The sequence below is a fragment of the Neopsephotus bourkii genome, unplaced genomic scaffold, assembly GCF_033783945.1.
Source record: "Neopsephotus bourkii isolate Nb327-2 ecotype Australia unplaced genomic scaffold, CSIRO-AGI_Nbou_v1 NB_1542, whole genome shotgun sequence".
Taxonomy (NCBI): Eukaryota; Metazoa; Chordata; class Aves; order Psittaciformes; family Psittacidae; genus Neopsephotus; species Neopsephotus bourkii.
Window position 1 is genome coordinate 203,922 of NW_026902018.1, and position 10,136 is coordinate 214,057.

The following is a 10,136-nucleotide window of genomic DNA, read 5'->3' on the forward strand; positions in this document are numbered from 1 at the left end:
CCTCAGGAGAGCTCCCACCTTGACAGCATGGCCGTGTAGACATCGCTCGCCTGGTCCCGCTCTCTGTTTTTCCTCACGGCAGGAGAGATCTCCTTCCGCACCTTTACCAAGTCATCCACCGTGTTGAAGGACAGCTTGATGTAGTTCCTCTTCAGACCCACCAAGTGGTTTGGCTGCAAAGCAGCAAGACAATGCCAGCTCAGGGGGATGAGTACTGCCATCCTTGGAGACATTCAAGGCCAGGCTGGATGTGGCTCTGAGCAACCAAATCTAGCTGAAGGTGTCCCTGCTCCTTGCAGGGGTTTGGACTAGATGACCTTTGAAAGTCCTTTCCAACCCAAACACTTCCATGTTTCTATATAAGAGGGGGGGAGGGCATACTAGACTGACACAGGTGACAGAATTGGCCAAAAAAACAGACACAAAAGAGGTGTCAATGGGTGGGAGAGTCAAGCACCGAGAAGAGACATCAGGGAAGAGTGCAGGAGCTGCAAGAGCAAGGACACAGCCAGCCCTGCTGCCGATGCAGGCAGGACCCCACAGGATCCACGGGGGGAAGAGGAAGAAGAGCAGGTCAAGCACGAGGAGCAGCTCCCTCCCACTGTAACCTTTCCTTCTCCCATTAATTCCCAAAATTGAACATCTTGAAGATGCTGTGAAATGGCTGATGTGCTCAAGGAGAAGAATGCAATGAGCCATAGCTACCCATAGCTGATAGGCACCACAGCAGCACTAGGAGACTGAAGCATGCTGTTTCCCTTCACTCAGTCCCTTCCTACTTCACTAGAGATGTGCAATGTCCAAAAACACCACTAGAGTAGAGAGGGCAGAGGAATACAGACCAGGTCCAAGTCTTCTTTGGGGACAGTTTCCAGCCTTGCAATCTTCCCTTGGAACTTCTTGGAGAGGAAGGAGGACACTTCTTGCTCGCAGCCCTGCCAAGACACACCCAGGGCTGAGCAGTCCACTGTCCCTTGGGAGATCATCCCAAAGTTGGATGTCCAGGACGTCTCGAGCTCCCTAGGGGCCTGCTGTCCCCTTTCCTGGATACCTCAGCCCTCCCAGGGTCCCCTCCTCACCTTCTGAGTGGCGATGTAGAAGTAAGGCTTGTAGGGCAGGGCCACCTAGGAGAGACAAGAGCGGTGACGGCAACAAGGAGATCTCCACTCAGGAGATCCCGTGTCCCACCCGGACCCCCGGGGAACCCACCTTGAAGCGGCTCCCGTCCTCCTGGATGAAGTAATAGTCCACAGCGCTCACCGACCGCCGGTTCTCATCCAGCACCTCCGTCTGCTCAGGGCACCATGGACTCAGCAAGGGGCCTCCGTGAGGCCTCCCCGACTCCCCCCCACCGGGCCCTCCCGGGGGCCTCCTCCCCATGCCCCATGGGTTGGCTGCTCTCCCCGCGCCCCGCCGCTCCATACCGGGTGCATGTTGATGAGCCAGCCCGTCCGCTCGCCGGGCTCCGCTGGCCGCTCGAAGCCGAAGAGCGCGTCCAGCCGGTCGGTGCGCTGCGATCGCTCCAGGCGCTTGAGAGCGGACAGCGCGGGGCCATCGTCCCTGCCAGCCGCCGCGCCCTCAGCCCCCGCCGCAGGCCTCCAGGGCCCGCCAGGCCGCCGGCCCCTCCGCCCTCCCTCGGGGTCTCCGCCGCCCCCCAGCACCATCACGATCCGGGCCGGGCCCACCAGCCCCAAACAGCCACCGCGGGAAGAATTTCCCGCGCTAGGCCCTGTTCCCGCGAGAGAGAGCTCCCCCGCCCCGCCCCTCGGAGAGACAACCAATCAGAAAGACGGCACCTCCCACCGATGCGGGGTGGTGCGCCCCGCCACGCCCCCGGTGCTGGCCGTTTCCCGGGCAGGAGAGTTAACGGCGTGGCCGCGCTCGCCCCCTCCGCCTGGCCGCTGGACCCCAGGGAATCGCGATCCTACCCAGGCCGGGGGCTGCGGATTCCCCGTGCAGCGGAGCTGAGCGCTTGTCCCGGGGACACGCACACAAGGACACGGGACACACGCACGGACACCCGGGAACCGGACACCCGGGAACCGGACACACGGGAACCGGACACCCGGGAACCGGACACCCGGGAACCGGACACCCGGGAACCGGACACACGGGCGGCCGCCGGCTGCTGCGGGGCTGTCAGCACCCACACACCCGACTCACCTCACACACCAGTACCGTGCCCGCCGCCTCTGGGGTGGCAGAGGCAGGAGGTCACTGGTGTCACACAAGTGTCACAGAACCAGCCAGGCTGGAAGAGCCCTTTAAGCTCATCCAGTGCAACCCTTCCCAGCACCTTCCCAGCTCAGGGTTCCCCTGAGCACCAGCACATCCGCTCAGTTTCCCTGGTCCCCCTGCCTGCATCCCAGCCCTCCCACCCGCCAGGGGTCCTGGGCTCACCACCTGGTCCAGCCTGAATTTCCCTGGTGAATGCACAACTTCCCCCACACCCAGTTTTGGGGGGGGACACTCTGGTACCAGACACACGGGCTGTGACACGCGATCCAGCTCCAGCTGCACAGAACCACTCATTTGCATTACGCTGGTCCCCTCCAGTAGCGAGTTTTGGGGATACCATTCCCACCCCGTGGCCGGAGGTAAAAGACCCCCTTCCCCCTGCAGCAGGTGCCACCAAATCCCCCGATGCACACCCAGGTCTCCCCAGTAGGTGGCATCTGGTCCTTGCAGAACCCACTCAAACTCGGACCTCAGAGCGAGATGATGCAGAGAAATGATTACAAAAACGTTTAATATGAAAATATAAAAAGCCAGGACAGACTGTGGTGACCTGCACAGGGCTCAGCCTGGTTCATAACCAAATGGCCCCTTTTAAAACACCTTTCTGCTTCACCCCACTTTGTTCTTCCTGGTTCCCCTTCCCATCTGCATGGGTCCATTCCTGCACCCCTCCCAGCCCGTGTCCAAGTGTTGAGTCAGACTTTGCCTGAAGATGCATGAACCTGAATCATAGAATCATGGAATGGGTTGGGTTGGGAGGGACCTTACAGCTCATCCAGTCCCAATGCCCTGCCATGGGCAGGGACACCTTCCACTAGAGCAGCTTCCTCAAGAATCTCTTGTGTTATTTTCTATGGCTCCTTTGAGAGGGGCTCCTTCACCTCCCAGCAGCTGCATGGCGCTTCTGGAGAGGTATGGCCCTGACTCAGGGGAGCAGACAGATCCAAGGCACTGGCACTGGATTTGGAACCAAGGTCTCTTGCTCCAGCAGCTTCTCACCAGTAGCTGTCATGTCCACTGCTGGCAACAGAATCAGCCAAGTAACGCAGGCCTGGGACCAGGAAGCTCAGAGGGATCATTGCATTTTCCATTGTAACACTGGGATTCCGCACTTTAACTGCCCTTCCATTGCTCCCCTAAGCTGAGCAACGGGAGCAAAAGCAGTTCTGCTTTTCCAGGCCTAGCTGGAATTCTCCAGATCTGCAATGAGATATGGGTCTTTCAAACGGAGGATCTGGTAGAGCTGTTCCTGGGCCTCCAGACCCTTCTTCTCAATCAGATCCAGCAAAATGAGGTTCCTTGTTACACTCTTGTTTTGACTTTGCAGCTCCTCTTCCTCATCACTATTGATGACGTTTGCATTCCGCAAGTGCGGCAGAATGGTGAGCTGCCTCATCCTGGAGCAAAGTTTGGCCTTGTGCTTCTTCAGGAATGCTCCACCTAGCAGAGACCGAGCCTCCATTACTGTGCTGCAGCAGCCGGGTGCTGTGCTGCTGTATGTGGCATCCAAAGCCAGCAGGCACCACGGCTGTGCACTCTGTCCCACAGCCATGCGGCTCCATCCCTCCAGCAACTAGGATGGGCACCAGCTGCAACAGCAGTGGGAGCACTGGAAGCAGGGCAAGGAAGGAGGAACCAGCAGTGGGAACACTGGAAGCAGGGCAAGGAAGGAGGAACCAGCAATGGGAACACTGGAAGCAGGGCAAGGAAGGAGGAACCAGCAGTGGGAACACTGGAAGCAGGGCAAGGAAGGAGGAACCAGCAATAGGAACACTGGAAGCAGGGGAAGGAAGGAGGAACCAGCAATAGGAACACTGGAAGCAGGGGAAGGAAGGAGGAACCAGCAATGGGAACACTGGAAGCAGGGCAAGGAAGGAGGAACCAGTGGTGGGAGCGCTGGAAGCAGGACAAGGAGGGAGGGTCACCTGCCTCATGCCACTTTACCTATCTGCATGGCACAGAGTGTGCTGCCAGCAATGTGGGAACAACAGTTTGAGGTTGCAGCTTTGAAGGCTTTTTGTCTAGAAACTATCATAAGGATGGGAAGAAAGCCTGATATCTGTACTGACCTGACATGTTCATGGAGGCAACGGCAGGAGCATTAATGTCACCTGAAAATGAAAAGAGAGAGATCACTGAAAACGCCACCACTGAAATGATGGTGCCCAGTCCTCCACTGCATCTTCCTGAGGTGCCCAATCCTCCACAAAGCTCTTGGCCGTCTCTCCTACTGTTCCTGCCCATCTGTGCAGTACTCAGCTGTAGGTGTTACTCTTGGGGGTGCTGGATCAGAGCAGCAGAGAGGGGGGTCTCAAGGCATGACGAGCAGTACCGTACCCTGTGCCTGAGAGGGGCTGCCTCTCCACAGGGGACCCAGGGCTGGGTGCTGCTGCATGATGTTAATGGTGTGTGCGGTGCCTGCAGAGCTGACCCAGCCATGCAGAGATGCATGGGGAAGGCAGGATCTGGTCCATGTGGCCTTGCCTTAACCCGATGTGCTCTGGGCGTTGTGTCACACACTGGTGTCACACCCAGACAACCTGGAAGAGAAATGCTGGCTGAACATGTAGCTTTTAAAGGTAGAATCACAGAATAGTTTGGTTGGAAGGGACCTTCAAAGCTCATCCAGTCCAAGATGACTCCAAAGCTCATCCAGTACAAGAGCAGGGGCATCTTTAACTAGATCAAGTTCCCAGAATCACACCCAGCCTTGCCTTGAATGTCTCCAGGGATGGGGCATCCACCACCTTTCTGGGCAACCTGTGCCAGTGTCTCACCACCCTCATGGTAACAGATGTCTTCCTCTCATTCATCCTCAATCTCCCCTCTTTCAGTTTAGAACTGTCACCTCTCATCCTATCACAACAGAGCCTGCTAAAAAGTCTCTCCCCATCTTTCTTATATGCTCCTTTTAAGTATTGAAAGGCCACAGTATGGTCTCTCCAGAGTCTTCTCCTCTCCAGGCTGAACAACCCCAACTGCTTTAGCCTTTCCTCATTGGAGAGGTGCTCCAGCCTTTTGATGATCTGTGTGCCCATCCTCTGGACCCTCTCCAACAGGCCCATGGCTTTGCTGTACTGAGGACTGTAGATTCCAGGTGAGGTCTCCCCAGAGCAGAGCAGAGCAGAGCAGAGGGGCAGAATCACCTCCCTTGACCTGCTGCTCACACTCCTCTGGCTACAGCCCAGGATACAACTGGCCTCTGGGCTGCAAGCGCACAGTGCTGGCTCCTGTCTGACCCTTCATCCCCCAGTGCCTCCAAGTCTTTCCCCTCAGGGCTACTCTCAATCCCTCCATCCCCCAGCCTCTATCGACCCCCTGCCCCGACCCAGGAGCCAGAATCCTGCACTTGGCCTTGTTGAGCCTCATGAGGTTCAAGATACTGATTTTCACTGATGTTTACCTCCTCTGCATCGCACCGAGGTTGCACTGGGAGATCCACGGGTGTTCCTTACATTCATGGACTTATAGAAATAAGTCAGCCTTTTACATAAACAGTAGCCAAGAGAAGAGAGGCTGATAGTGCTGTCATGCTCTCCTAAGCCCCAGGCATGTGAAATTTCACATTAAATTTGAAGCTCTGGTCTGATGTATATTTGGGTGTCCTTTCAGGTCCCTATATCCTCAGTGGCCTGTTTTTGCACACACAGGCAGCGTTTGCTTTTCCTGCAGGATGCGTGGACAACTGTGACCACAAAATACATGAGGTCTCTTGGGTGATGCACCTCTGTTTTTGCTAAGATAAATGAGTTCCTAGATGGACCTGCTGTTCCTACCTGGTCTCAGCGATGCCCTCCAGACCTCAGTATTATCACGTGTGTTTATCATAAGGAGCCCAATTTCCTCTGCCATGTTCTTGATGTAGATCTCAACAAAGAGCTGCTGTTCCTTAGGACTCCTGTAACAAAATGGCAAGTGTGCCTGCAAAGACAATTAGCAAATTGAATCTCATTGTGGGGAGCTGCAGTGAATTCACAGACGTCATCCTGTGTTTCCTGGCTATACCAGCAAGAGAAAAGAGAAGGGAAGATGCATATGTCAGGGCTCTGTTATGCTGTCAGTAGCACTAATTTGGGTTGGAAAAGACCTCTGGAGCATCTTCTCTAATCTACCTCCCAAAGATGGACTGATGTCCAGTCTAGATGTGCTGAGAAAGGGCTTTGTCTAGCTGAGCACTGAAAACCCCAGGATGCAGGGATGTAGCACCTTCTAACCTGCTCTGGTGGCTGCATCTCCACCGGGTAATACGTTTTTCCCAACATTCAGCCTGAACTTCCCAGGTTGCAAGTTATGGCTTCTACTGCTTTTACCTGACACTGCCAAGAGCACGGCTCTGTCATCTTTCAAACTGCTCTCTGGGGCCTTGGGATGTGCTCTGCAGTCTTTCTGGGGATGTATATCATGAAGTGTCTTTGCCACTTGGAAGCAGTACAGCTCCCTGCACCCCTGCCTCTGAGACCAAGCAAGACAGGTTCTGGCAGCAGAGTATGGCTGAAGACAGAGCCTTCTGGCATCTTCTAACTCACTGGGGGGAAAAAAGGCAGGGAGGGAACAATTCCACTTACATCAGGTGTTATCACCACCAAATCTGTACTGGTCACCTGGTAAATGCAGCCAAAGAACAGAGGGCTGAATGGAGGAGGCTTGGGAATAAGCTTTGAATTCCAATCCTTTTCTTGGTTTTCTATGGCCTGTAAACATCAAGCATGGCTTTTGAGAGAGAAAAGAAGAACACCAGAAGGGCTGTGACCTGGAGCTGGTCCTGGGGAATCCATGAAGAGATTGACCAAGTCAGAACAGACCAGCGGGTGTGTGTCACGGGCAGTGCTGTGCTTCAGGAGCTAGGCAGCTCCTGCTCCCGTGTGCAGGCAGGAACATGGGCAAGGTGATGCAATGTCTCTGTGACACAGGGTAGGGGCTTGCAGGCAGCAGAAAACCTGGTGAGCAGCCACCTAGTGCTGTGCCTGGCAGTGGCCCCGAGTCCTACACCTGCTCCGTGTTGCAGAGCATCCTGTGCCATGACTTTGCTTGTGCTAGGACATGCTGCCCCAGCCAAAAGCACGGACAGTGATTCCTGGAGGTGTTTGTGAAAGGAAGTGGGGTAGGCAGGAGCAAGGATGCTGTCCTGCAGGGGGAGATGGGGGCTGTGTGTGAATCAGAGGCAGCAAACCTGGGAGGCATCTCTGCTTATCAAATCCAGCCCCTTCTACCGCAGCCATACAGATGTCATCCTTTTGTAACCCAGTCAAGCTCCCTCTGTCTTACCTGCTTCACAGAGTTGTCGTCTGGGATCAGGTAGAGGTGAAAAGTTGTATTTGCAGCCCTGAGCTGCTGGTAGATCAGCACCAAAGAATGCATAGGAATTGAATACAAGGCTGACCGTATCTTCCTCCAAAGCACCCCAATCAGCGAGAAGCTGGGATTCTTCAGGACAGCAGAGAATACAGCCACCCTGGTTGGTCTCTCCAGGAACATGTTCTCAAATTTAAAATGGGCAATGCAGCATAGGTTGGTGTCTATGCCTTCTGTGAGAGACAGCAAAGGCAACAAGGCTCTGTTTAGTTGTTCTGGCACCCTCTTAGGCTGTCGGGCTTGAGCAACAGAAAGGGGGCATGCACGCACACACGATGACACGCTCTGCTTTTAGTCCCAGGTGTGCCCTGGGCTTTTGGGCTTTGGCAGGGAGCTGCAGGCCCAGAAACCTGCAGGTCTGAGCTCTAACAACAGCTCTTGGCTCTGCAGGGCTGTGTCAGAGGGGAGTGCATAGAGCCACTGTCTGGCTGACACGGCTGTGCCTGCAGGCGCTGACTGGGAGATGGAGCCAGACAAGAAGCTCTTTTTGCAGCTTATTCTTTTTCAGAAGAGGACATGGATTTGCCACAGGAGTCTCGTTCAGCACAGCCATGCCTGTGTCAGGGCCACAGAGGGAGGATTGGGACTCCTCTGCACACTCAGGTGCTGATGATCCTTCTCCACTCATTAGCAGTGCCTTGGTAAGAGCACTGCAGGGCAGAGGACCCAGATCCAAGCCCTGCGACTCCTCATTGTTGCTCAGGGAAAATAGACAATTCCATTCCACTTCCTCTTCTGCCTGGGCCAGGTCTGACCTACTGCATCCTACCGCGGAGTGGTCCAGCCTCTCCTCCCTGGTGGAGCAGAGCAGGGGCAACCATTGCCATCCACAGCTGCCATAATGCAAAGAGCTGAGGAGCTGCTTGGGGAGCCTGGGGTAGTGCCCTGGTGGGGTCATCAGTGGGAGGAAAGGGTGGGTGAGGAGACACTGGTGGTGAGGGGCTGGAGCTGGTGAAGGACCACTGGGGAAAGGCTTGGTAGAAGATGAGAGAAGGAGGAAGGATTCCAAAGCAAAGCAGAGGAATACAAAGGAGTACAGGGAATCTCAGAGGGAAGAGAGAATTTGGCTCTTTCTGAGGAGATGTCCTGGGGGACACAGGCAGGGGGGTGGTACATTGGGATGCCCAGGTCCCTGTGGCTGCTGTACCTGAGAAGCAGAGGAAGTGGGGGAGATGCACCTCCTGCACGACGCTGGGCTGCACCTTGATGTGGAAGAGGGGTCCAGCAGGAACCAACATTTCCTCATAGGCCTTGCTGAGGTGTCTGCTCCAGGTGGCATATCTGTAGGTGATGGTCACTGCTGACTTCACCTTAAAGCCAAGGCCTGTGATGGAGCACTGGAAGATGCCTGCACCAGGGAGGTGAGCTCTGTAGGTGGAAGGGATGACAGGATCATGCCACCAGGGATGGGGCTTTTGGAAATGCTCTGTGTTTCCCCCATAGCACTTACTGGTACATGATTCTGTGCTTCAAAGGCTCTTGGATTATCTTTGGCATCACTTGTGGAAGATCCTGCAACACAAGTGTGGACAGTTTGGGTCTGAATGGGGTGTTGGGCCGGGATTGACAGTGAAGCACGGTGCAGCTTGGAGTGGGAGCTCAGTGCCTGTGCCTGGTGCCTGGAAAGGCATTGCTCCTATCAGTGACAAGTCCAAAAAAATCAGTAACTGGCAACCCCTCTGCTCTGGGGTCCAAAAGGAGCACTGGCCACTTCTGAGCCGTGTGACCCCTTTAATGCATTCAGATCCCTGCAGCAGTGCCCAAGAGAGATCACAGCCCCACCTGGGTAGATGCCGCTGGGCTGAGGAAGGCATGGGCTAGTCCATGCATCCCCCATGCAGCAGTAGGACACACAGCTCCCAGAGCTCCAAATGATGTGTTTCACCCACTGAGTTTTAGGAAGCATTTTGCAAATGGAACTTTAGGATAGGAAAGTTGCTGTTTCCTGAGAGAAACTGTGTGCTGCTGCCTTCCTTGTGAGTAAATCTGGGCTATTCCCTCTCTGCCATCATCTATCAGCAGAGAGGACTGTGGCCACGGGCAGCTGGGATGTTTAGCAGTGAGAATAGATACAGGATGTAAGCAAGTGGGATTTGTCTTCCTGCAAACTTGGAAACTGGGGCAGCGTGTGGTGGGTTAGCACAGGAAACGGGGCCGGACTCTCCTGGGGGGTGAGGAATTGCTGTGAGTAACGGGTTGTGAAGGTGCACCTGGTGACAGGCAGGTCAGTGCCTGGCTCCTTCTGTCCCACTTCCCGCTGGTGTGACCTGCAAAGCCCTTACCTCTCTGATGCAGCTGCAGCAGTTTCCCTGCAGTGGTGGGTCTGGGTCTGGGTCCGGCTCCAGCTCTTCATCGCTCTGCTGCAGAGGGAAACACAGAGAAAAGCACTTGCATGCTGTATTTGTCTCCTCCAGCCGTGCTTGCTGCTGAAGGAGAGGTCTGAGAACATGAGCAACATCCCCAGTGCCAGCTAATGCCAGCCCTGCTCCCACCTCCTGCAGGGAGGAAACAGGCTGATACCTGAGCTGTGCCCTCCTGGCCCATGA

General features: G+C 55.3%; 2 protein-coding genes across 3 annotated transcripts in view; both read right to left on the reverse strand.

Annotated features, from left to right (window-relative positions):
* The window catches only part of POLE (DNA polymerase epsilon, catalytic subunit), a 29,198-nt gene extending 27,534 nt beyond the window's left edge, over nt 1-1,664 (reverse strand). For both annotated transcript variants that reach the window (XM_061370443.1, XM_061370442.1), the window contains exons 1-5: nt 1,425-1,664; nt 1,210-1,290; nt 1,080-1,124; nt 843-935; nt 19-173 (exon numbers count right to left, since the gene is read on the reverse strand). In XM_061370443.1, the coding sequence (XP_061226427.1) occupies nt 19-173; nt 843-935; nt 1,080-1,124; nt 1,210-1,290; nt 1,425-1,664 (614 nt within the window). The remainder of the gene's footprint in view (nt 1-18; nt 174-842; nt 936-1,079; nt 1,125-1,209; nt 1,291-1,424) is intronic.
* An 839-nt stretch (nt 1,665-2,503) lies between these two features.
* LOC133221532 (caspase recruitment domain-containing protein 8-like) lies at nt 2,504-9,926 on the reverse strand. The gene is made up of 7 exons (XM_061370444.1): nt 9,041-9,926; nt 8,738-8,958; nt 7,504-7,763; nt 6,804-6,929; nt 6,015-6,159; nt 4,308-4,349; nt 2,504-3,678 (listed from the first exon to the last, which is right to left on the reverse strand). Exons 1-7 carry the CDS (start codon nt 9,085-9,087, stop codon nt 3,419-3,421), a joined length of 1,101 nt encoding a protein of 366 aa, XP_061226428.1. The 5' UTR covers nt 9,088-9,926; the 3' UTR covers nt 2,504-3,418.
* Nucleotides 9,927-10,136: the final 210 nt, after the last annotated feature.

What these genes read in the sequence shown, in the direction of transcription:
- LOC133221532 (XM_061370444.1), bottom strand. Translation starts at nt 9,087, where the DNA reads ATGCCAAAGATAATCCAAGAGCCTTTGAAGCACAGAATCATGTACCA. An exon ending in CCACTTCCTCTGCTTCTCAG is followed by an intron (nt 7,764 to 8,737) that starts GTACAGCAGCCA and finishes TGTCTCTCACAG; the next exon opens with AAGGCATAGACACCAACCTA. An exon ending in GAGGGCATCGCTGAGACCAG is followed by an intron (nt 4,350 to 6,014) that starts GTAGGAACAGCA and finishes TTTCATTTTCAG; the next exon opens with GTGACATTAATGCTCCTGCC.